General features: G+C 41.5%; 7 protein-coding genes across 9 annotated transcripts; 4 read left to right on the forward strand and 3 right to left on the reverse strand.

Moving 5' to 3' along the window:
* Window positions 1-104: 104 nt before the first annotated feature.
* LOC135124099 (dynein light chain Tctex-type) lies at window positions 105-747 on the forward strand. Its single transcript, XM_064048968.1, has 2 exons — window positions 105-216; window positions 270-747. The coding sequence occupies exon 2, from the start codon at window positions 274-276 to the stop codon at window positions 634-636; it is 363 nt and encodes a 120-aa protein (XP_063905038.1). The 5' UTR covers window positions 105-216; window positions 270-273; the 3' UTR covers window positions 637-747.
* A 257-nt stretch (window positions 748-1,004) lies between these two features.
* LOC135123923 (transforming protein RhoA-like) lies at window positions 1,005-1,523 on the reverse strand. The gene has a single exon (XM_064048782.1). It carries the CDS (start codon window positions 1,521-1,523, stop codon window positions 1,005-1,007), a length of 519 nt encoding a protein of 172 aa, XP_063904852.1.
* A 42-nt stretch (window positions 1,524-1,565) lies between these two features.
* LOC135123924 (ras-like GTP-binding protein RHO) lies at window positions 1,566-2,081 on the reverse strand. Its single transcript, XM_064048783.1, has one exon. The coding sequence runs from the start codon at window positions 2,079-2,081 to the stop codon at window positions 1,566-1,568; it is 516 nt and encodes a 171-aa protein (XP_063904853.1).
* Window positions 2,082-6,026: 3,945 nt separating this feature from the next.
* On the forward strand, window positions 6,027-8,329 carry LOC135124518 (probable ATP-dependent RNA helicase DDX27). The gene is made up of 2 exons (XM_064049635.1): window positions 6,027-6,213; window positions 6,264-8,329. Exons 1-2 carry the CDS (start codon window positions 6,112-6,114, stop codon window positions 8,262-8,264), a joined length of 2,103 nt encoding a protein of 700 aa, XP_063905705.1. The 5' UTR covers window positions 6,027-6,111; the 3' UTR covers window positions 8,265-8,329.
* Window positions 8,277-8,965, reverse strand: LOC135124519 (ras-like GTP-binding protein rhoA). The gene has a single exon (XM_064049636.1). The coding sequence runs from the start codon at window positions 8,935-8,937 to the stop codon at window positions 8,389-8,391; it is 549 nt and encodes a 182-aa protein (XP_063905706.1). The 5' UTR covers window positions 8,938-8,965; the 3' UTR covers window positions 8,277-8,388.
* Window positions 8,966-9,856: 891 nt separating this feature from the next.
* On the forward strand, window positions 9,857-19,138 carry LOC135124516 (uncharacterized). The gene is made up of 4 exons (XM_064049631.1): window positions 9,857-9,977; window positions 14,488-14,542; window positions 14,716-17,596; window positions 17,732-19,138. The coding sequence occupies exons 2-4, from the start codon at window positions 14,522-14,524 to the stop codon at window positions 18,997-18,999; spliced, it is 4,170 nt and encodes a 1,389-aa protein (XP_063905701.1). The 5' UTR covers window positions 9,857-9,977; window positions 14,488-14,521; the 3' UTR covers window positions 19,000-19,138.
* Window positions 19,139-19,197: 59 nt separating this feature from the next.
* LOC135124517 (sodium/hydrogen exchanger 10-like) lies at window positions 19,198-24,288 on the forward strand. 3 transcript variants are annotated; one of them, XM_064049633.1, is made up of 12 exons: window positions 19,198-19,434; window positions 19,484-19,715; window positions 19,763-20,068; window positions 20,123-20,965; window positions 21,024-21,280; window positions 21,325-21,647; window positions 21,697-22,445; window positions 22,532-22,805; window positions 22,854-23,102; window positions 23,658-23,796; window positions 23,856-24,026; window positions 24,074-24,288. In XM_064049633.1, exons 1-12 carry the CDS (start codon window positions 19,273-19,275, stop codon window positions 24,137-24,139), a joined length of 3,771 nt encoding a protein of 1,256 aa, XP_063905703.1. In that variant the 5' UTR covers window positions 19,198-19,272; the 3' UTR covers window positions 24,140-24,288. The 3 variants fall into 3 exon arrangements, with proteins under 3 accessions (XP_063905703.1, XP_063905702.1, XP_063905704.1); XM_064049632.1 differs by having other exon boundaries at window positions 22,532-23,102; XM_064049634.1 differs by lacking the exons at window positions 23,856-24,026; window positions 24,074-24,288 and having other exon boundaries at window positions 22,532-23,102; window positions 23,625-23,746.
* The last annotated feature ends 1,800 nt before the right edge of the window (window positions 24,289-26,088 follow it).

A 26,088-nucleotide genomic window follows, 5' to 3' on the forward strand; every position in this document is an offset into this window, starting at 1 on the left:
AGCCCCATAATAATGACTTTTGAGTGTTTCTGAGTAACAACAACAATTTCCTTAGCTTGTAGACGTAAATATTTATTCGGAATTATTAGCAGTTATTTCTACAGTTGGTGCGCCTGTTGTCCTGTCAGCACCTGTCAAGTGTCACCACACAGATTTTGAAAAGGGGCGATTTCCGCTTATAATTTTGTTGCTTCCAGCTACCGAAAGTAAAATTCAGTGAGTTCAAACACCTTGCGTTGTGTTTCGACGTTCTAACGTATTATTTGTAGTATCATGGAGAAATCCAACCAAGAAGTCCTGGAGCAGGACCTGCAAGAGGAGGGCCAATTCGTGGTGGACGACGTAAGTAAGATTATAAAAGACGCGATCGAGACGGTGATAGGGGGCAACGCCTACTCGCAAAACAAAGTCAACGACTGGACGACCTCAGTTGTGGAGTGTTGCACGTCGGAGCTAACCAAACTGATGAAACCGTACAAGTACATCGTCACGTGTACCATAATGCAGAAGAATGGGGCTGGTTTGCATACGGCTAGTTCGTGTTACTGGGACAACAACACCGACGGGAGTTGCACAGTTCGTTGGGAAAACAAGACCATGTTTTGTATCGTATCTGTGTATGGGTTAGCTATTTAATTTCGTTTCGAGCTATGACAACTTTGCCTTCAAAGAATGATTAATTTATCTTTAATTGTAAGTTTATACTCTAGTGATTGTTACGTATTCAATATAATTTTTTTTATTTGGTGTGGAGGGTTTTATTGATAAGCGGCAATATTGATTTTATATTTATAGCAATGGAATGGGAAAATTTCAGCTAAATGAGCTTTAGTCAGGAGAGTACTTCGATTTTATTAATGTTTATTGTATGAAAAGTATTTGCCGGTGCATAGTACTATTTCAAGGTCCTGCGGTGTTATGATGATTCATACAAGCTGTGCCCACTTATGGTACTACTCAATCAAGTCACGTCTCGTGTTCATCGGATGTCGTCCCAAATGGCGCTAAAGCGTAGCTGCAACCGCCGTCTCAAATACTTTGTCTAAATTGTATTTATTATCCGCACAACACTGGACACAACCAACAGCACCCACTTCTCGTACCATACAGTCTATTTGTTCACGTCCAATCAAGTCGTTTGATTCTTCATGTCTAAACGATCGCAATTGCCTAGAGAGTACTCCCACCAAAAGGATTGGGACTTTTTTGGGTCCATGCTTCCTAACTTCAGGCACCCATATAGCTTTAATATTTCTAAAAGTGTCTTGTCCATAACATGAGAAGAAAATTAAGACAACGTCCGCGTTATGATACGCATTCAATCTCAATTCTTTGTATCTTTCTTTGTCACAAGTGTCCCAAACTGCCAATTCCATTATCGTCCCAGCTACTTCGACGTCAGTAATAGCTATATCGAGAATATTTGGGTCAGGTTCTGGTAGTTCGTCTTTAAGGAACGTCCGGATGGCGAAGGTTTTGCCAGAGAGATCACCAATGGCCACTAATTTACGATAATTAACCATGACGTTCTTTATTATCGCTAGCCCCGCCCACGATAACCACGCCTACTCTTCCAACGTAGCCGCAACTACAGTCTCAAACACTTTTTCCAAATTATATTTGTTGTCTGCGGAACACTCAACATAGGCAACAGCGTTCACTTCTCGAACCATTACTTCTATGTCTTCATTTTTAACAGCACCCTTTTCACTTCTTAGGGTCAATTCTTTGCAATGAGTCCCCACTAGAACAATGGGAACGTTTTTAGGTCCGTGTTTCCTCACTTCCGGCACCCATTTCGTCTTGACGTTCTCAAAAGTTTGCTGGCCATAAATCGAGAAGAATATTAAGAAAGCGTTTGCACCCTTATACGCAACAATTCTCGATGCTTCAAATCTTTCTTTTTCGCATGTATCCCAGATATGTAGTTCTACCACAGTCCCGTTTATTTCCACATCGGTCACGTCAAAATTGACGAAAGTTAATTGTGGTTCCGGCAATTCATCTTTGACGAATGTTTGGATAATGTACGTTTTACCACAATAGTCACCGACCGCAACCACTTTCCGCCGATTTACCATTTCTGGTTTACGTTTACCACGTATTGCGCAACATTTCCGTTATCATGTTATGCTATTGAGCGTTCATCAGATTTACTCACTTGTACAAAGGACACGGGGCAAATTTTGTACGGCCCGCCCATTTTAATTGTAGTCCCAACCGCTCACGCAAACACCTACGAAGCACTGAATTTAACCTACAGAGGTGATTTGCGCTACCACTCATTGTACTTCGTCCGCGTTTACAATGCGTTTCTCTTTACTTCTCGAACGTAAGCTAAGGAAGTACATATTGAAATAGGATCCATGCAAGGAATGGCTACTTTCATGTTTTCGGTACATCACATGATCCCTAGACTACGAAACAATAGGTCTACCGTTTCTGTCTATCTGTCTGTCCGCCGTTTGCCGTATGTCCGGCATTTATTAGACAGATAGATAATCTCCGAAACTACAGAAAAGATTGTTGTCAAACGTTGTATGTGAGTTAGGAATATCATGTAGATGGTAAAGTTCTTACCTATACCTATGGTTTATGAATCCGCCTTCGTTTTATTTATTATTGTTATAATTTGTGTGGACCACGTCCTCTTGTAATTTGCCTCCCTCCCCCGCGAAGCAAACGGGTTGTGGGGATATTATTTATGCTACTGGTTACCATCTGGTTACTTTATAGAGCTTATCACAACACAAAATCGCAAAATCAAATTTTATAATTTTTCAAAGCGGAATTTATTAACTGTACTTCAGGGGCGAGATAGGTTTTGTCAAAATAACTTTTGACCAACTGTTCTGTTAATTGAGGATACTAACGTTACCCACCAATAACAAAGAGCATCATCGAACATGAAGTACTGAAGTCTACAGTTGAAAAACCGTCAAAAAATAAGAAAAAAATTGAAGAGATGCTAATAATTCAGATTCTTCAGAGTTTAAAATTTTTAAACATAAGTTCTAGAAAAATTGTTGGAATTTTCGGAGAAAGTAACAAGTCCAAATTTCCGAGAAAGTGTTTTTTGGTAATTTTCAAAAAATGTTCGAAAAACGACCAAAAAATTCATTGAAAAGTTACCTATCAGTCCTAAAAAATCCTGTTAAATACATAGTACTTGCTAAGATTAGACTGATTTTGGCAAATCCGATACCCTATGAGAAGACGGAGGGTGGGTGGGCGGGGTTAGTATTTGCAAAGGTAAAACTCATTTTGGCAAATGACATAAACTCTGAGAAAATAGGGGGCAGGCGGACGGGGCTAGCACTTGCTAACATAAGATTGATTTTCCCCTATTAAACTAAAACTACAAAAAAAAAATATATGAAGGCAATGATAAATCACAAGTAAAAACTTATCATATTTTCCACATTTCGGGTAGACTTAGGAATTTAACTCGTTGCTATGGAAATTTGCGATTTAATACCTATAAATTTTACAAGTTTTTACAAGTTTAAAATGGGCAAAATCAGTTTAGTACACGGAGGTAGAAAAGACCGGAGGGAAGGTGTCGTGAATTTTGTGACACAGACTCAGGCACCGTTTATGACCCTACTTGAAATGCGCGCTGTGTTAAGCTCCACCCTCTAAATGTTTAGCAGTCGTAACCAGTGGCGGGGCAACATATTTTATGTTGACTACTTTATATATAAGTCTCTAAATGTTATTATGATCTTTAGTTATAATCAAAGTCTATTCAAATTAAAAACACCAACAACACATCCAAAACTAAAACAGCACAACTAAACTCAAACTCAAGAACGAACAATTGCATATAAACAGCACGTGTTACGTGATAGTACGCCACTGGAAATCCAAACCCTGTCAGCTGTTGAGTGTAAGGGCGCGTTTGCGTCGGGCTGGCAAATATTGGCGCCTTGTTCAAATAAGATCATAACCGGTGTCTGACCGGGTCTTGAACGATGCCAGAATCGTTACATTGCTAGCATACGGTACGCTCCCTCCGGTCTCTTCTACCTCCGTGGTTTAGTATTAGCAAGTGCTAGCCCCACCCACCCGCCCATTATTTTCTCAGGGAAGATCTCATTTGCCAAAATCAGTCTTATGTTATCAAGTATTAGCCCCGCCCACCCGCCCCTTATTTTCTCAGAGGATATGTCATTTGCCAAAATCAGTCTTATGTTACCAACTACTAGCCCCGCCAACCCGCGCCTTATTTTGCGACAGGATGTGTCATTTGCCAAATTAAGACTTATGTTAGCAAGTACTAGCCCCGCCCATGGTAGAAGGAGACATGGTATAGGCATCCGACGTACCAATTTAAAAATGGTCTGCGCATCCATTTGTGACGTTAGGTGGCATCAACGACCTTGTGACTCTTGTGAGCTTCGCTAGGGAAGTCTAGGGAATTTCAGCTTGAGTTGTCATTGCTCTGTCCAATACGTCAATTAGTTGTCGGATAACGAATTGTATTTTAAATTTCGCGCTAATTTCACCCCACTTGACGTCACACCAGATGCGTATGCCTATACCATGTCTCCTTCTACCATGAGCCCCGCCCACCTGCTCTTTATTTTCTCAGGGGGTGGTACTTGATAGTACTTGTTAAGATAAGTCTTATTTTGGCAAATGACATATCCTCTGAGAAAAATAGGGGTGGGTGGGTGGGCTTAGCACTTGCTAAGATTAGACGGATTTTGGCAAATAACATACCCTCTGACAAAATAGGGGGCGGGTGGGCGGGCCTAGTACTTGGTAAGATAAGACTGATTTTGGCAAATCACTTATCCTCTGAGAAAATAGGGGCGGGTGGGCGGGGCTAGCAATTGCTCAGATAAGACTGATTTTGGCCAACTCTACTCAAAAGTGCTGGATATATTTCACTGTACTTGGGTGCGAGGTAAGTTCTGCCGAAACAGCTTTGGACCAATTGTTTGTTGTTTATCATGAAGAGACAATAAAATGTGTATCAATACTAAAATAACGCTGAAACATTGTTGTGCAACGTTCTGTGGCCACTTTTTATAATGTGTAAAAAATATTTAACAAGTCAACTAACTAAGCGCATTTTTAAATTCATATTATTGAATTAGTTTCAAATATTTCCAAAAGGACCTCCGGAGACACTGGCAAGTAGTGATCATAACGAAGTACTTTGGCAAAAATTTATTTCTCCAAAGTTTGCAAAGCTTCTTCCACACCTAAATACGTGCCTTCTGCCCCTCGTTTTGATTTTCTAAACTGACAAACGGGACTTAGAAGGTTTTTGTCCACTGGAGGATCAGCCGTGGTGGCGTAACTGATCAGCAGACCGAAAATGAATGTCATAATCGAAGAATTGATAATGTGGTGATGGTATTTAATAATAATAGTATATTCTTTCCTCCATGTTTCAAACGCATTGCGTAGCTTTGACATATTAATGTTAATATACTTTGTTCCAACAGTTTTATCATATTCATAAAAAGACAAACGTTGAAAATGACAGCTTGACATGTCCTTTGACAAACTTTGTTCACCAAAAAATGCTTTAAAAAATATATAATTCTGCAGATCGTTGGCGGCAGTAATGACACATATAACGCTGAAAAGGTGAGATACCTTTGAATTTATTTAAAAATTATGGAAATAGTTAATTTAAAAATTTTAATACAGTCATCTGTGGGAATATTTGGAACCTAGAATCTTTGTTTAAGTATAATATAGATTTAAACAATGCTAAGACGAAGAAATCAAAACATAAAAGTTCTTAAGTTAGTAGCAAATCTCAAATTCAAAATGGTACTATGTGATTGGCTAGCAACGAATCTTCGGTATTATTGGTTGCATAAATTCGATTTGTTTTTATTTTTTTTTTTTAATTAAAAATATATTTTTGTAAATTCCACCATTTTTAAAAATTATACAAGAGAACAATTTCAGATAATTCTTTCCTTAACGTTTATTATTTTCGTGATCAAGAATTGTTTTTGTAAAAGATCACTTACTATTGGTATTATTGGTTGCATACCCAACAAAACAATTTGTGAAAACTTGTTTGTTTCGATTTTCCATGTGAAACTTTTTTTGTTGCCACACGTTTCCTTACCAATTTACGAAATGATACAAGAACCGCAATCCAAATTCGTCGACTTAATCCGCACAATCGACGACGACCAGGAAATCGAAGACTTCTCTGAAGAATCCGATGCGGAAATTGAGGTTAGGTTCCCCATACCCTCATGTACCACAAATAACGCACTTTCTTGCAGTTTCAACCTTCCAAACAGAAAAACAAACGCAAAGCAGACTTCGACACCGACTTTCAATTCGTTAGTTCGGTCGAAGAGTACAACAAAGACTCCTGGAATGATTTAACCAAATACGTGAAACGCAAAGCCAAGACAAAAACTGACGACAAAATTAAGAAATTCTTACAAAAGGATGACGAAAACGTGCACGAAACAGTGGAGCCGGAGTCGGACGTGTCACTCTCTGACGACGAGCTTAAGCACGACAGAATAAAAATCAAAGAAAAGAAGAAGAAAAAGGGTCCTGTGCAAGACGATAGTGAAGAGTTTTTCGAACACGTGGACGTTGAAACGGAACATGCTAGTTTCTATCAAATGAATTTGTCAAGGCCGTTGCTCAAAGCGATAGGAGAGATGAAATTTGTGCACCCGACTCCCATTCAAGCGTCCACGATTCCAGTGGCGTTACTGGGGCGGGATATTTGCGGGTGCGCCGCCACCGGTACTGGTAAAACAGCGGCGTACATGCTACCTACGTTAGAACGACTTTTATACAGACCAGCTGATGGTACTACAGTAACACGAGTTCTGGTTCTAGTCCCCACTAGAGAACTGGGTGTTCAAGTCTACCAAGTCACTAAACAATTATCTCAGTTTACGGATATTCAAATCGGGCTTGCCGTGGGTGGACTGGATCTTAAAGCCCAAGAAACTGTATTGCGCAAAAACCCCGATATTGTTATAGCGACTCCTGGTCGCTTAATCGACCATTTGAAGAGTACCCCAACGTTCGGGCTGGACTCGATCGAAGTATTAATTTTAGATGAGGCAGACCGAATGCTCGACGAATATTTTGCAGAGCAGATGAAAGAAATCATCAAGCAGTGTGCGAGAACGCGTCAAACTATGCTTTTCTCAGCCACGATGACTGAAGAAGTCGAAAGTCTAGCTGCCGTTTCGCTCAGTAAACCGGTCCGGCTGTTCGTTGACAGTAATCGAGAGGTGGCTTTCAATCTGCGGCAAGAGTTCGTACGAATTAGGGCTGACAAAGATGGTGACAGGGAAGCGATTTTGGCCGCTCTTGTATGTCGGACGTTTCGTGAACACTGCATGGTGTTTGTACAAACGAAAAAGCAAGCACATAGACTACACATACTTTTGGGGCTTCTGGGGCTAAAAGTGGGCGAGCTTCACGGGAACTTGACTCAACCACAACGTTTAGACGCTCTACAAAAATTTAAAGATAAAAACGTAGACGTACTGGTTGCGACGGACGTGGCAGCACGCGGTCTGGACATACAGGGTGTTCAAACTGTAATCAATTTCGTTATGCCCGCCACTATCGAACACTACATTCATCGAGTAGGGAGAACCGCTAGGGCGGGACGTGCAGGGGTTTCCGTAAGCCTGGCCGGCGAACAAGAACGGAAAATTGTCAAAGAGGTAATAAAAAGGGCGAAAAACCCAGTCAAAAGTAGAGTGATCCCTCCAGACATCGTCGACAAGTACCGACAAAAACTCGAGAAACTCGAACCTCAGATCACCCAAATTCTTCAAGAGGAGTATGAAGAGAGACAACTGGCGAAAGTCGAGAATCAAGCTAATAAAATGGAGAAAATCCTCAAAGGGGAAAAGAGTGAAGAACGGCCATGGTTCCAAACGAAGAAACAACGGAAAGATGAGAAGGAACGTCTCTCGCTGAAGGATAAAACCGACAAAAGCAAGCCCGAGAAAACGAAGAAGAAGAAAAACGCGAAGGAGAGTCCTGAAGAGCGCGCAAAGAGTGAAGTTGGCAAAGTCGCGCTGCTGCAGGCCAAGCTCGCGAAAAAGAAGCACAAAATGAAGAAGATAAATGCGGTGGTGGAAGACACGGTCCGGAAGGCCGGACCGAAGAGGAAGAAGACGAATTTCGGCGATGATCTGTGGAATACGAAGAATGCGAAGAGGTTGCGTCACGAAGCGAAGAAGGGGAAGCAGAAGGGTAAGACGTTCGGGAGGCCACAACAGAAGAAAAGGCGTTGAAAATAAAGAGTCTGATTGTTGAAATGTTTATTTGAAATTGAAATTATAACATTTTTTATGATTTATCTTACTTAGTTCTTTCCCAACTTGCGTCAGATTTTTTGACTTGTATAACACGATATTACTATACCACAACACACATCTTCCTTTTCTTTGGTCGTTCCTCCAAAGCTAATTTTGCCGCTTTGGCGAAAACTTCTTCAACCTTGTACTTTGTCTTCGGTGAACACTCCACATAATCCACGGCACCAATCGCAGCAGCCACCCTTTCCACCTCTTCAGTGGTGACCAAACCCTGCTTTTTTTCACCTCTTAAGTCGCTTTTCGTACCAACTAGTATGACGGGAGTGTCGGGACATCTGCGTATCGCCTCTTCGTGAAACTCGTGCTCGAGGTAACTCAGCGAATCGTGATTATCGATTGCAAAAACGGCAAGAATGAAATCACTCAGAGGAAAAACGTCCGGTCGAAATCGAGCCTTGGTTTCATCATGAGAGGTGTCCAAGAGCACGAGTTCGATAAAGTCGCCCTCCACTTGGACGTGTATTTTTTGGGGGAAATCATGACCGAAGTGGTTGAGGTGTTGGGGAAATTTACCATAATGAAAAGTGGAGGTGAGGTAATTTTTGGCAAGGGTGTTACCGACTAATGTGAGGTTTTTTGAGGATCGCATTATTAAAGATAATAGTTACCACTTGTCATCTTTTTCTGTGTTCACCAGATTCACTTTTCTTCGCCCCGCCCCTTTACATGGTAGCCGCGACCGCCCTCGCGAACACCTCCTCCACGTTTAGTTTACAAACTGCCGAACACTCGATGTAGCCAATAGCGTTGATTTCTTCCACCAACCGCTGTGCTTCCTCCACGCCCACAGCAGGTTCCCTCTTCCTTATTGGTTCGTTACACCGCGTACCGACTAATAACAAAGGTGCGTTCTTTCTTTCACTTTGTAGAATTTCGGGTAAGTATATCTCCTTCACGTTTTCGAACGAGGTGCGCGAGTAAATCGTGAAAAACAAGAGAATTGCGTCGGCTCCTCTGAAGATGCTTTTTCGCGGAGATTCGAAACGAGTTCTGCTACAAGTGTCCCAGATTTGCACTTCTATTATTTGTCCGTTTACTTCGATGTCTGTTATTTCTAGGTCGACGGTGCCGATGTACGTTTTGGGTACTTCGTCTCTGGTGAAGGTCTTCACGGTGGTGGTTTTGCCGGAGTAGTCGCCAACGACGACGAGTTTTCGACGATTTATCATTTTAATTTCATCTTTTAAAGGCGAGGTTTGGCTGTATTCGGTTTCAGTAAAACAACTAATCGCAGCAATCGCAGTAAGTCAAACATATCACACATGTGTGGTCTGTGTTGGTGGTTGAGTCATGGATAAGTCCTTTCACCTAATCGTTCATCGTGTGTTTCACTTACACCCCGAAGTCAGAACTTGTAAAAATTAATTCAAATTAAACAAAACTGTCTCTTTTTGGTTTTCCGGTGTGGTTAAGACACCGCACGGGCCTCCGCTGATGATAGTCCTACGAGCAAAATCGTGGTAAATTGCAACAATCTCCACAAACATAGGCAACCCAATATACACCTAAGCACACACATTATCAACCAAAAGTCACTCGAAAGATGTGCAATTTCCAGCAAGATTTTTTTCGTGAAACATTGTAATGACCAGTGTTAGTTTTTTTAATAGTGTCTTCTATGATTTCGTGGTAACGTAATTTGATTTCTTGAATTAATACTTGTTATTGCTTTTTCACGCTTATTTCAATCATAACCTCAAGAGCATAATGTCAAAATCGAAGAGAGGCAATATCTGCATATCTCTGGTATAAATCCCCGGCCATGTCAAACAGTGTGATAAAAAAATTTAAAGTCTTATGTTGCATCGTTGTTAAAACCCCATTACGTATATAGTTACAAAAATATGAAAAAAATAACACTATTATTAGTATTTTATTACCTTTGGTTGTTTACAAATGACATCATGTTTTACTTTTAATGTGTGGTATGTATGTATAAGTAAGATATTTTTGGACATGTCAAAGAAATTATACGAACGATAATTATTAAATCTACGTCCATTTGACTTCGAAAAATCTGTCAATACATTTTTAATAAGAATTTGTCGCTTCAGTGGTGTGTGAATTATTGGTTGCCTATCCCTCCAATAGCAAACACTAATTTATGGCATTAGTCATATGTGACAACAGTACATACTCCGTGACTACAACACAACACTCATATCATCGACATCAGTATCAATCATCTCACGAGGCGGCAAGATTAACAAAATAAAAATTGAATTGAAAATGAAAAAAGTATCTAATAAGTAATAAATATATGTCACTTGACTCCAAGTTTTTTAACGGCATTACATACATTTAGGCTTCCTCTTTTGGAAGGATGTTGTGATTACCCAAAGATCCCGCTTTAAATTGACATGCGAAAAAAAAAATTGAAAGCACGCGAAAAATTTAAAAATTCAAAATCGTCTAACAAAGTCGAACCCTACGTTGTGTTTTTTGAAAAATGGCAGGATGCGTTCAGATGCAAATGGTGGAGCCCGAGGTTGGAAACGTACCGCTAAATAAAACACAAAATTTACGGAGGACACAAAATTATTTATTCCTCCACTGACAAAAAAAGAAAAAAAATCTGCGTGCGAGGGTGACTCGTAACTTGCCTTCAGGCTGCCCAGAGGGGGCCGAATCGCAATCGCTGTTCAGCTCCAAAAAAAAAAAAAAAAAACTTTGAATGACTTGCAATGAAATTAAATTAAACGTTCTGAATCAATGCAAATATTTGAGTATCACATTTAATAAAAACAAATAAAAATCTGAATTTAAAAATTTAAAATTATGACAGTCAACAAGCGCACAACAAAAATACCCATTCTAGCACAAGCGGAGTTTGGGGTTACCGCTCGTCGCTGTTCTCCCCCGCGACGGTGATTCTATCTATCGCAAGCCTGCCGCAAAGCAATTCTCTATTACGGACAAGTCGTACGTGCAGGCCGTTACGGTCGCAGTTGGGTCCAGGCTATCACGAAGCCGACAGCGTTACGTCATTTCGACCGCCCCTGAATTTTATTCTAATCTGCATGCTTTGTACAAATGGCGCGATAAATCTCGCCAGCTCGACTAGGAACCGCGCACTCCGCTACTGCCATGAATTTCGGTGTTATTTGCCTCAATTCTATTTTAATGTTCAGTTTCTATGACTCTGATATTAACAGTGGCGGCTCGTCAGGGGGGGCCAGTTAGGCCAGGCCGAGTCTGTCACCGAACTTGTCAATTTGCGATATTCATTTTTATTTTAAACGCAAGAATATAATTTAAAGCTATTTTGAAATCACCTGATTTTACTGTTGTTATTATTTTTTTAATTACAAAAAGCGTTATCTAGTTTATTCACTTTCGTTCGGAAGCACAAATCGTGCCGGGAAGTTTAAATATTTTTACTGCGAGGAGCAGCAGCTGAGGCCGGCCGACTACAAGAATAAACGTCGAATAATGTCATATCTGCTATCGCTCTCTGTTTAGCGGAATTAAAGAGAAATAGCTATAAAGACTGATACGTGTCTGATACCCTCTGATTAACGCGCCTGCAGCAGTGATTGGTCAAATGTCTGCTAAAATCGGCCGGCCTTTTGGCAGTACATCAAGTTGTTATAGCGCTATCACCTTCTGTTTGTATAAGTTAGAAGGCAATAGCGATGAAACCGTACAATATTACGTTTCATCACTCCACTTCTGCCGTGCACTTTTCCATGCGGTTCCCCACTACCAGCACCGGCCGGCCGCTGTCTGTATATTGTGAATTTCTGCAGTCTTCACGTGGATGAAATTGGTTTAGGTTTGTTTCTAATTTCAGTAACAATGACAACAGTTAGTAAGAGAATTAGTAACTGATTTAAATTTTGATGCTGTTACACATCTATTAAATAATGACTTTCGACTTTTAACATACGATGATCAATTCCTGGGATATAAAAGAAATGACCCGTTCGGAGCCGCGCATGCAACATTTAATCGAAGCACGGAGTAATAATAACGTCAGCTCCGGTGCAATAGCATATTAATAATTAATAATTAATACAGCATGGTATGAAAATTATGAATGGCTGACGGGGAGCAAGTCAAAAAACAAACTATTTTGTTGATATTGTTTAATTGTTGAATATGATGTTGACAATAAATTCAAAAAAACTTCAGAAAAAGAGTTTTGCCTCTGGTCGTCTGGTACGATTGACATATTGAGTTACCGTGCTCTTTTGCCATCTTCCTAATTTCTCAACCCTGCTCCTGATGATGCTACTTACGAAAATGTAGAAGCCTCCGAAATTATTTCTGTCTTTAATTTTAATCATATACCTACCATCCACATCAGCATATGTTGAACGCAGTTTTTCAGCTTTAAAGCGAATTACAAATTTTACTAGAAACTCCATTAGTCAAAATCGATTATCCAAATTATTCGTTTTAGCAATAGAAAAAGAAGTGCTTACAAACTTAACGGAAGATCAAAAGTTCTATAATCAAGTAATTGACCACTTTGCCAATACAAAACAAAGACGCATTGAATTGGTTTATAAAAATTTCTAATTTACTTTTTTAATTTTGTTTTTTACTAATAAATAGTTGTTGACGTGTCATGTTATATTTTTTGTTAGAATGTGTTACTTTATAACTTGAATGTTATTTTCATTTTTATTTGAGTTTATTGTCGTTATTTTATTATTATAGATGGCTTATATTGTATAAGTATATGCTTTACTTTATACCTATTTGAAGAATATTTTTTATTTTGTTTTACCAAGTTGTTAGGACTATATGAATTAACACCATACAGGAAGCAAATTATAGATAATGACTGACTTGAGGTCCCTGGTTCTTGTATTCTATGTCTTAAAACTTTGGGTTACTCACTGCTGGCCGACCCAACCAAAATAGTCACGAGCCGCCACTGGATATTAACGACCACTGAACAAGTGTTAAAGTTTCAAAAGAGCAATAAACAACATTTAAATTCGCCATACAAGCTTGTGAAATTTTAAACAACAAATAATTCTTATTTGAGATTAAGACTACACATCAGAAAATTTATATGATGGAAACATTCATCAACAAAATATTTACAAAACAAAAAACTAGCAAAGGTTTATATAAACAAAATATCTGGTGTGAACTAAACTTGTGCAGATAGAATATTACATGAGGTTAGAAGCAGCAGAACATGAAAGTTTACGTTCAATTTAAATTATACAACAAAGAAAATTACTTAATGTCTTGATCCAAGTGATTGGTTAGCTTTGACAGTTTATAATGTCGTGAACTGCTTACCCCAAACAAAACACATAAGAAATTCACAAAAATATACAGTCAGCGTTGCAAGGAAAAAGCGTCCCGGTGATGTAATTTTTAACGTTGCGAGGAAATGCCTCGGTGATGTAATTTTCCCCGTTGCGAGAGAATAGGTCTCCGTGATGTAATCAATCTTTAACGTTGCGAGGAAATGCCTCGGTGATGTAATGATGATAACGATAATAACTGCCTAAGGGCAGAACCAGTTAACGATTAAAATCCTAACCTGATCGGTGAATTAACAAACAATAAAACAAATTTACAGCACGTGTAGTGTCGGTCGGCGTTACGATTAATTTTCGTTAAACAAACTACTTTACCACGTGGTTACACTCACACAAACACACCCAGACTGACGCTTTTACTTCCCTCTTAAGCAGCCAGCTTGTCCCCTAGCAACCCTCTAACTAACAAGCAGAACTACCAACTACCAGAAAAAGAACTAAACGTTCACAAGGCCTATGTTTAACGATTGTTTTGATTTAATTTTTTTCTCAAATTCAAATTGTTCAAATGTGATTTCGCGCCGCTGTTAATTAATTTCAGCGCGAAAATTTGATTCAGATTCGGTCACCACAATGTCATTAAAAAAACTTGAATGTCGCAGACAAAACTAAACAGACAAATCAAACCGTAGGTAGTATCTTTAAAACGGTCTAATTTGTGTTGTATAATACATATAATAAAATATAGCGTGTTCCAGAGAATGATTATGCATTTATCATGGAACGTTGAAAAAACATTGATGTTGTCCAACCGAACTCATTTAGGGCTACAGTTACAATTATTTTCAAATATACCTACTAAATTAAACAAAAAAAAAGACGAGTTTAATAGATTTTTTATATATTTGCAGGTTTCAAAAATAACACAGTACAGCACAATCTGCCATGAGTGGCCAGGGAGCAGAAGTAAGTTCAGTACTATTTTTCAACAAATAAGAATTCTAAATGTGTTTAAAATGAGGCAATCGAAGTGGACATTTTCATGATTCGTACTTGTTGGAAGTTTTATTCTACAAGCCTTAAATTCAGATAATCAAATCGTTATAAATAAGTAAATAATAAAGAATCCATTCTTGCAGACATTCAAGAAACGCACCGGCTGTACCGACCGCGGTAAAGACTACGAACACCTCTACCTCTGCACCGTCATCCTCAACCTAATTGCCGACAAAACGATCCATAATTTCCAGATCTCCTCAAACGATGCCAGTTTTGGCGCCTTCGACGACGTCACTATCCAGGTCGAATACACAACCGGAACCAAAAAGATATACGCCATCCAGTTGAAGCACGTCAACAAAGGGAAAACTCTGACAAAGAATGGGCTCGCCGAAAAACGCGGTAACTTCAGCGTCAAGAAGTACTACGAAGATTACACACAACTCCAGAAGTTCGAACATGCGGTCACGTTCGTCCTTTTCACGAACCTTAAGTTCGCCGTGCGGAACGGCGTGGGGATCACTTTGGCAGAGGACGATTTTGAGATTACGATTGAGGAAAGTGCAAAGGAGGGGTTGTTGAATACAGGGGAGAAGGGGAGGTGCTGGAAGTTTGCGAGTCCGGGCAAGAGGTACGAGAGGTTTTTTGAGCAGTTTATATTGTACACAGACCAAGTAAGCGTGGATAAATTAAGGCGAGATGCTGTGGTGACGTTTCAGGGGATGTTCGGGTGTGAAGAGGTGGTTTTTGAACGGTATTTGCAGTTTGTGACGGAGTGGAGTCTGGTGGAAGGGAAGAAGAACAAACTGAAGAGGGATTTAATGATAAGTGCTATAGTTGTTCGAGTTATGGCTCCGCATATAGTGCCTTTTGTTTTCTCTGGTGGTAGTAGTGAGAATAGGACAATCTGGAGGGACGTAGTGGCCAAGTTTCCAGTTACTCGTGTCGATGCTTCGCATAGCGAAAAAATCGCAACAGTTTGGAGTGACTTGAAAGGTACTCTCGATATCGACGAAGTGAACAAAATCAACAGAACGTACCAAGTCACTTCCTACGTCACCAGGATTGACGACCTAAATGACAAAGACTGCACGACGTTACTATGGCTTATGGGTCTTTGCCCATTGCCTGTTTGCCAAAACGATGCTATCACCAAAACTATTGACTTATGTAACAAGTCTTTTCTAGTTTTCGGAACAACAAACTCCTCCAAGAAAACCTTCCATTACTTATCAGATTTGGATCTTCCCAGTCGCTCGAAGATCATTAAAAACTTCAAATGTTCCTTCCAAGGTAAAGAAGACCAAACTCTTGAGACTCTACTCAAGAACAACCCGAACATCCACCCTTTAATCACCACGAACGAACTCGTCCAGATGTTAGACGACTCGTTTAAACTCGGAGGCAAAAAAGAAATCCTTCCGATTCCACACATCGACAGAGTTCTTAACAGAAATCTCATAAAGATGAGCTTCCTTAACACCAAAAAGAACTCCGTTGTCATGATCAACAACGTGGAACCCAGCGACGAACAAACCATAAGGAATTCCGTCCTCGATTGTACCCTGACTCGCGTTCAAGATTTCTGGAAGAGGAAGCTTGACGCTTCCGAAAAGAACAAGAACGAGGTTATTCTCAGTTCGGGAGAGTGTTCGCAGGGTGAGATCGAGTCTATTTGTCGGCGACTGAACACCACCGGATATCACCTCTTTCGGGTTAGAGGTGACGTTCTTGAATGGTTGCAAAGCACTGGCGATATAAACAAGCTGAAGGAACACCAAGTAGGTGGTCAGTGGGTGGAGCAAAGCGTGCTCTTCAGTAACCCGGGAGAATATAGGATTAACATCGTGTGCGCAGATCCCGGCATGGGCAAGTCGATTTTAATGAAGACTTTGAAGAATTCAGCGAAAGTTTGGACGGTGTTGCTTCAACCGAAAGACCACTCGAGGTACTTCCGCGACAAGAACACCAACGCTGATGATTTCGTCGCTTACGTTGTCGACAAGACCTACAAAGATGTCTTAGTTCGCAAACTCGTCCAAGTTTTGTGCGAAAGTCGACAGGTCATGTTCATATGGGACGGTTTGGACGAAGTAGCGGAAGAAAATCTGAAGGTGATCTTCCAGATTATTCAAAAATTGTCCGCGCGTGGATTCACCCAGTGGTTGACGTCCAGGTGCAACCTGAGAGGTGCTCTCGAGAGCACGTTCAACGTGCTAGCGCGAACCATCGAACAATTCGATGTACAGCAACAAAACGTGTACATTGAGAAGCGCCTAAACTGCACAGGGAGCGATTTGGAAGATATCAAGACGAAAATTCACAAGTGCATCCGGCTCGTCCAATACAACGACATCCTGGGGATTCCGTTGCAGATCTACATGTTCACGGAACTCTTCCGACAAAACCGCGACAAGTACCGAACCTTATTAACTAGTATTTTCTCCATTACTGACTTGTATCGGCATTTTGTCGACGAAAAATTCAACATCTATCATCAGATTAAAGCGAACCTGGACGGATCGAATGACGTGATGATCCAAGTGATGGAACGCAGCAAAAAGGACAGACTCAAGCAGTACGAAGAGGCAGCTCTTAAGACGTACCTACGACCTGAAGTTCTCGAAGCTTTAAAAATCAATTGCGACGCGTTCTTGGAAGAAATACAGTCGGGGTGTGACAGTGTGGGCATAATTATCGACGTGACGGACGAAAAAATACCGAGTTTCCTGCACAATTCGTACGGAGAGTACTTCGCGGCGTCCTTCCTGCGGAAGTACCACGATAAAGTGCCGAATTTCTCCGATTTTGTTTTTGAAGAAAGCTTCAACAACATCCGCTTTTTGTTCGATTTGCTGATGGCGGAGCAGTGTCCAGCTCACGTCGCCGTGCTGTATAAGAACCCGCGAGTGTTGGAAGAGCACGAAAATGACTTGGTTCGACGGGATGGGGGCGGAAGGAACCCGCTACATCTCGCGTGCTCCTGGGGGAAGAGGTTTTCCATTAATACTTCACCAAAAGGTACGTAACAATATATAATAGTCCAGTCAATCCGGCGTTAAAAAATAGGCAACTGTGCAATTTGGGGTCTGACGATTTCCGTAAGTGCCAGTCGTGAGTGTAAAAAGTCTAAAGTGTTCTATAAATTTGTTCCAGACGAAAGTTCCGAAGGCGCAAAAGACGAAACCCCGGAGTACCAAAAAATCCTGAACTACTTAATCACTCGTTGCGACCCTTTCGAAGCCGATGGGCTCTTTCTGATGGACTCTTTCGGCTACGCGGACGCGGCCTGCAGCCTGGTTCCCCTCCTGGTGATATCCAACACCCACACCTTCGATTTTACCGCACTGAAGAACTTCAACGACGTGAACACTATCCTGTACAATTCGGTGAAACTCGACTACGCGGACGTTTTCGAAGACATACCCTTCGTTAGCTTGGGAGAAGACAAGTCTCTTTTGCACCTCGCGGTGAGCCACGGAAGTGTCAACAGCGTGAAGAAGATGATGACGAACCCGGAATACCGACAGCGCATAGATACTTCCGATTCCAGTGGGGTTACCCCCTTCTTGTCGGCCTGCCACAACGGCCAGGTTAAAATCCTCGAAGTCTTACTAGCGGCCGGCGCCGACGTCAACGCCACCACTTCCAACGGCTATAATGCTGTCTATTTATGCGCGAGGTCTTCGAACGAGGATGTTCTCAAGTTCTTGGTCGATTCCGGCGTGGACATCAATGCTCGAAATCAGTTTGGCAAGACGGCCTTGCATCTAACTTGCGAATCCAACTCGTACAAGGGGGCCGAGATCTTGATCCGGCACGGAGCTGACGTGGATTTCGGGGACGACTACGGCTACACTCCGCTGTATTTGTCTTGCAGGCACAAGGACAAAGAGATCGTAGAGTTGCTTTTGGAGAAGGGGGCGAACGTAAACCTTGCGAACCACCACGGAGACGTTCCCCTGTTCATGGCGGCGTGGAGCGGCCAGATGGACGTCATGAACATGTTTATGGAGAGAGGAGCCGACATCGACGCTGTTAATAAGAAGGGCCACGGACCCGTGCACGCCGCCTGTTTGAATAAACTGCTCCAGGTCCTAGAATTTTTGATCGAGAACAAAGCGAACGTGAACGCACCGAATAGGTTCGGGCAGACGCCTCTGCATCTGGCGGTTAGGCACCACTTCGACGAAGGGATTGTGGCGCTGTTGAAGGCGGAGGCTGATATCGAGGCCGTTAATAAACACGGGGAGACCTTCTGCGAGATGGGAAGCCGATATTACAGAGAAGGCGTGGGGGGGTTTGTCGTTAAGGCGAAGGGGCGAGAGTATTGGGAATCAGTCAAGGATCGGGTGTGCAAAATTCCGGAAAAGGCACCCGTTGTCGTTCCGAGGGAGAATACGAAGAGGTGTACCGTTTCTTGAGATCGTGCTGCGCGTGTACGACTTTGAAATAAATCCACATCCCTACATTGATAATACTATTGTAAATCCACCAAAATGTAAATTTGTTACTTATTTATCGTCAAGAATAAATGAGAGTATAAAAATTGTTCAAGTTAAATTTAGGTGTTTAGTAGTGCAATGATGCAATCCGAACACAAACCATTCACAAGCGCGTTTAGTTGAGTACAGTTCGTTGTCAGTATTGTATATCCCTGGCAACACCTCTAAACTTCTAAACGTCAGTTTCCCAAAATGTTAAAACTACTTGTATGCGTTTATTTCTTGTGCGTTGGCGGCGCCGTTTACGGCCAAGTGGTAGACGACAAGCAACCTTTATTCGAGACAGTCGCCTACAAGTACATCTACTTTTCCACCACCGTGCTGCTCATGGCCATCGTACGTCACGTAACTGAAGTAAGTTACGTATCTTTTGCGACCACATCGACTAACGTCTGAATCTTAGGAATACGACTTGCCCATTCCATACGCACTCTTCTCAATAATACTCGGCGTGGTGTGGGGAATCTGGGCAATGTATGATTTTTGGGCATCAGGAATGTCAGAAGCCGCCCATATAGCTGTGGAGTCCCTAGACGACGTTTTTCTACCGGTTATAGTATTCAAGATTGCCTTCTGCATCGACGTCCACGCATTCTTCAAGTCTCTGACTCAGATTCTGATAATCGCAGGACCAAGTATGCGCCAAACCGGATTTAGTACCGGTAAAAATTGTATGTTCCAGTTGCCTTCTTGAGCGGCGTCATGACTGGAAGCTTGATGAAGGTGGCTGTCAGCCCGAATGATTGGACGATGCTGGATGGTTTCCTCTTCGGTGCGATTATGATTCCCATTTATCCCCAGGACGTCCTGCGATGCCTCAAGGAATCCACCATGCAGACCAAGCATATGAAAATTCTCCTCGAAGGAGAAACAATCGTTTCAGCTTGGGCAGCTATCACAGTGTTCATGTTTATTTGTAGCTATATAAGCGGATGGGTGGTTTGGTGGTACCAGTTTGTCCTACACCTCCTTCTACAGATCGTTGTGGGTACGTGCCTTCGTACAGTGGTGTAGATAAAGATAAAAAGTGTATCGGATGCAGGTGTGCCCATAAGCTACCTCTTTGGCATCGCCGGCTCGTACTTGATGAGGGTGGTGTACAACGACGCCGTAGGCATCATGCTGGTCACCGTAGCCATGTGCTATTGCTCTTACTTTTACGTTCACTGGATCGCCAACGCCGGCGTCCTCGGGAACGCCATCGTCGGAATATTGATGGGTTCGAAGCGAGCCTCGTTGTCCCAAGAAATAGACAGGACTGTCACCACTCTGTGGCAAACCATCAACTGCATCATGTGCGGCATGCTCTATACAAACATAGGAACCGTGACGGTAATGATCATCAGTAAAGGTTTGAACGTCCAGGACTACATGCTGATCTTCGTGACGTACCTGATTTCGAACATAACGCGGTTCGTTAGTTTCTTCTTATTCTCGTTCATTTTGAGCCGGATCGGGTATGGGATGACGTTTCAGAACATGATCGTTTGCGTGTGGGCGGGCCTGAAGAACCCCATTTGCTTGTCCATGGCGCTGAATGTGTTCGAGTTCTTCGAGGACGATGAGCGTAAAGGCCGATTGGTCTACCTGTATTGTGTGACCGTTTATGCCCTGATATTGTTTATCAACGGTAGTTGCGCGACATTACTAATCAAGACACTGGGACTCGCAGAGCTCTCAAATTCGAGGCTGGTGAACATGAACACCTGCATGAAGTATATTTATGAGGCAAGGAGCCGGACGGTCGCCATCTTGAAAATGGACCGATTTCTCGCGGACGCTAACTGGCCGCTGGTGATGAAGGCGACCGCTCTTAAACACCCGTACAAAAAGATGAGCCAGGATGTGATATTGAAAGGTCAAGAGGACAACAACGACTTGTTAGGTGGGTTTTGAGGAAGCGGCCGCCGACGTCTTTCGTGTTCGTTAAAGTCGTGTATTAGATCATAGGTACACTTTCTGTCCTGACTGTCAAAATAAAGTACAGAATGAACCCACCCCTAAAGAATTTCGCGACATGTTGAAGGAAGCTAAGCTGCGTCTCCTGAAGCTCAAGAAAACCGCGTATTCTCGCTTTTTCGAAAACGGCATGATGTCGAAATTCGGCATCGGGATCATGCACCAAACCATCGAAGTGGCGATGGACAACGAAGAACTCATCGTCGAGCTGGACGGTCTCTATCGCCTTTTTACTAAAGAGGTTATTGTTCGCGGCTCCCAAGCAAAAATAATGTTTCGTTTTAGGGCATGTTCTACAGAGTGTTGACGAACATCTTGCACCACTTCCTCAGAGTCAAATACGTGAACCTGCGCCCCCCGCGGATGTGGTGGCGCCGTCTGTGTTATCGCCTCGTGATCGTCCACCAAAACACTTTTTTATGCATAATGCAATCGTTGGTGTTTATCCATGCGTGCACAATTATTTTTAACAAATTATTCATGACTGTAGAGGCGTTATTATCCAAGACGCTCTTCTACACCATGCTGTACTTCACCGAGTTCATGATTAAGATTTTCGCCTTGTCGTGGATTCTTGTTTTCAAGCACGGCATTGGGAACTACTTCAGGTAAAGCTAGTTCGACTTGCCGCTGTAACCCCTAATCAAAACATTACAGATCTTACTGGAACGTCCTCGAGTTTACGATCCTGGTCTTCTGCAGCTTTTGCACCATCGTTCATATTTTAACAGTGGCGAAAGCCATTCCGATGATGAGCACGGTCATCTTCGAGATGACGCTCTTCGTCCTCCTCGTCATACGGCTTCTTCGGACGTTCACTCTTCTCAAGTACTACGCCTGCTACCGGGCCTTTGCTCCCTCCGTGATTCGGTACCTGGAAGAGCAGATCGATAGATACAGAATTTTGGCGTACGAGCTGGGTATAAACTATCTAGCCGGAGAAGAAGAGATGCTAGAAAATCTGCACCAGATCATCGACGATGAAAAAATCCGAGAAATCGTCAAAGAGAAGATAGACAGCGATCGGCTCGCCCTCACTTACAAGTTGGGTACCTTCCAGAATGAGTTTCCTCACGTGGCCACTACCGTCAAGACCAAGCTGGCCATGCGGATGGTGCTCAATAGCATGAAAGACGATGTGCATGAGCTGAAAGTGGCGGGCTGGGTGGACGACGTCGAGAACGCTAAACTTCTGAATGCTTTAGGCGAGAGGTACACGTTCATAGACTCCTTGAACATCATTCAGCCCGTTTCTACCAAACTCATCTTTCGGGAAATACCGTACATGGTGGAGAACGAAGAGATCGAGTTCTTATACACGCAGTTGACTACGAGGAAGTTTGAGCAGCACGAAGTGGTGTACAAAGAAGGCGACATAGCTGAGAACATCTACATTTTGATTTCGGGTACGATCTCGACTCGCTTTGTATTTTGATGTCAACCTTCATGTATTTACACCTTATTATTGTATTTACCCTTTACTACAATGCAGGGATGCTCAAGGAGGAGTACGTTCCGGAAAAAGCCCCCTTGGATAAACTGAGAGAAGTCGGGGCTTTGCCGGTTGTCGACTACGCGTTTTCCCTGACGTACGAAGAACCGATCATCGAGTACGTCGTACCGGGAAATAGCATCGGAGAGCTGTCTCTATTGACAGGGAGGCCATACAATGCCGTCATTAAAGCAGAGACAACAAGCATGGTTTACGTTTTGAACAAAACCTCTCTAACTCGGGCGTTCGAGATGAACCTCGACCCGGTCAATGGGTCGGTATTGCTCTCTTCACCTCGAGTCTCTCTCTACGCCTTTTTCAGGCTGGAGTGTCGCATATGGAAATCTATTAGCTTCAAGAAGGCCCTCACCGTGATGATGAACAGCCCCTCGTACAGGTCGTACACTCAGAACAAGATCAAGTACATCCTTGAGCGGGCCTTTGTACCGAATCTATCCAATTACAAAGTCTTCGTCGTGAACGAAATGATGGCCGACATCATACTGATCGAGGGAACAGTGATGGACTTTAATTCCAGATACAGGTACACCGGGACGTGCTACATTCCGAGGTACGTCTGTCCTCTGGCCGTTGCCAGCATAAACAGCTATGCTCTCGTGTGGTAGTGTTCCGTATGTGTGCTCTATAGTTTTTCAACTGATTTCAAAGCAAATTTTTGATCAATTTTTGTGGGAGAGGTTTCATCTCCAAGAGCTCTTGAGAGGCATTGTGAGGTGCTATTATATTTATCATGTTTAGTTTTTGTCTTTCAGCTCTGTTTCATGTATAAATTTCATTTCCGTGGTTCGATTGCACTATATTGTCATTTACCTTGAAGAACCCCATTCCCCTGAATAATTCAATTTATGCAGTATAGTCAACAATGTACAACTACGTATACAAATTAAAAATCATCAGAGTTCAATCAGGGTACCGCAAGGTTCTTTGTGGTCCAATTTTTTTTCTGTTCTTCAACGCAAATGATTAGATATTGTTTTCAATTTCCGAAATTTTTATTTGCGATCTTTAATAATTATGAGATGCGTTCTCAAATGATTGTTGGGAATTACAGTTAGATCTAAATTTATTTTAGATTTTAATTTATTATTAAAAAAATCCCATTCAGAGCCGTGCAAAAGCTGATATTACCACGGAGCAGCTACCTTAAGGTGAATGAGCCCGTGGAGACCAAGTTGTTGGTAATACCGGCCAAGGATTACAACGAATATGAGATTATGTTGACAGAGGAGCAGATCTCGGAGCTGGTATACCCGGGGATTAGAGTACGCGGTCGATTTTTGAACTTCTCGATTTTTTGCGATAGGTGAGCGAAGACTCTAAGGAATGCCTTCGGAAACTGATTCAATCAAAGAAGCTGCTGGTGACCTCGAAGAGTTCCGCAACTTCGAGACAGATGAGGTCAATAATTGGCAGTTTAAAAAAGAAAATGATAAGCCACGAATCCATGGGTGGTAGTAAAAGCATTTTAACGCGAGTATGTAAAAGTTTCGCCTTTATGTTTTTCTACATCTGAAATTTTAGCTGGGTTCCCAAGTATCCAAAACCGCTTCTGCATATAGAGACCGTTCGATGGCGTCCAATGTTTAATATTTGACTGTTGTCACGTGTTGTATTCATTATTTACAATAAACCGCTTTTTGCTAACTAAGAAACTGAATTTGTTTTCACAAACTTACTAAGGTAATACTGTATTCGCTCTACTGGCAAAATTACCTGTCTACAAGCTTTACATTGAATCCGCGCATGCGCACTGCGGTGCTTCAGAGCTTTCGTGGGCAACTAACCGTCGAGCCCAATTTTTATTTTTATTTAATTTATTATTATTATTAATAAATATTAATTAAATTACGATACCACGAACTGAATAAAACTCTTCTTTCAATCTCCTTCTGTCTTTTCAGGCGACGGTCCATGAGTCCTTGTCTTGTTTAATACATTTCTTCCATCGCTATCATCTTTTCTATTTTACCTTTCTGCTAATTTGCTCCATCTGTTTTAACCACTGCTTTTTTTACGAATTTTCTTACATTTTCCCACCTTCTTTACTATTCTTCCTGAGTTCATTCCACTTTAATTGTTGCTTCCTAATCTTGGTTTTCCCTGCTACTATCTTTAAGTGTCGCATTTCCATTCCATTGCATTTATTTTATTTTCAGCTTGCGATAACATTTGAACTGTTATTATAAATATTTTCGATTTGTTACATACTGGCATCATTAAAGTTGATATTTTTTAGGTTCAAGCTTTTTTAAATATTTCTCCTAGCCATTCTTGTTTTTTCTCTCCTAGCCATTTTAACATCACTGGACCCACTTCATCTTCATCATGCTGTTCCCATTCCAGTTTTTTGTATGGCTGATTCTATTTCTTCTTTTGATGGTCTTTTTAATTCTTTATTTGTTTCTGGTTTTGCCTCCGGTGGTTGCGCTGAAAACTTGTGTTCAAAATATTCTCTCCATGTTTCTAATGTATCTTGTGTTTTCGTCTGTTTGTAAGTTAGTTAATATTAATAATCTCAAGATGTGTAAGTTATAATCAGACTTCGGCATAGCGGAAGTGATGCTCATTGCCGTCCGATCGCCAGCGCTATTACAGTCGTGGCCTACCACTTCGGGCATTCTTAATACCAATTACTACTTTTTCTAGGTTTTCCTGGAGGAGTTCTTTCAGATGTTAAAATGCTTTAAAAATTAAGAATAACTGTTTTTCGTGATAATCTTTATCAGATAAACCCTGAATTGCATCAAACGCCACTGAGGTTGAGACTGCACAATCGGTCAGCCAAGTTTATCACTTGACGACGCCCCGTCGATTTTAATATTTGTCTGATTGTGATTGATTCCCCATCACTTCGGCTGTACCTAACTCTGGTTATAATAAATCCATTTGCTAAATCCCTTTGTAAGCAACATTTTTCAATTTTTGTAGACTCTACATGTAAATAATACTTTTCCCAAATTTCCGATCAATTTCTTTCGAAAACCGGTCCCGTATTCTTTCAAAACTGTTCAAATATGTTTTGATAAAAGGTTCCGAAACGTCACCATTGCCGTTTAAACTTTGCTTTTGGCCTAATGAATGAATTTGACTCCATAAACGTCAATTAGTAATGAATTTTGTGGTTATTATTGTAGGTAAAAATTTTATAAATATACAAATAAATAAATAAATATATCAATCAGGAGAATAGAATTATGCCAAAAATTTCTGGAGGGGTACGTTTTTTCTATTCTTGCTCTCGTCTGCAATTGTCTAACATTTATCTTCATTTCTTCTTTTGACAATCATAAATTATTTACGTGTCCTTGTCATGATTAAAAAATCATTAAGAGCCTTTTATTCGTGACGAAGGTCGTCCGGTACGATAAAATCAAGCGACAACTTGGCAAATGATCACAATTTTTTCTCCCCCACAACAGTCCATCCCCATTTACAGTAATTAATCAAAGTGGACTGTCACAGCCAATACAAATGTATAGATAACCCCAACCAAGATAACCGTCCAGATCGATGCAAACTTTCGTTACAACACCAGC

Source organism: Zophobas morio, unplaced genomic scaffold, assembly GCF_036711695.1.
Source record: "Zophobas morio isolate AGI-343-1 ecotype UQ-CSIRO unplaced genomic scaffold, CSIRO_AGI_Zmor_V1 ptg000007l, whole genome shotgun sequence".
NCBI classification, from domain to species: domain Eukaryota; kingdom Metazoa; phylum Arthropoda; class Insecta; order Coleoptera; family Tenebrionidae; genus Zophobas; species Zophobas morio.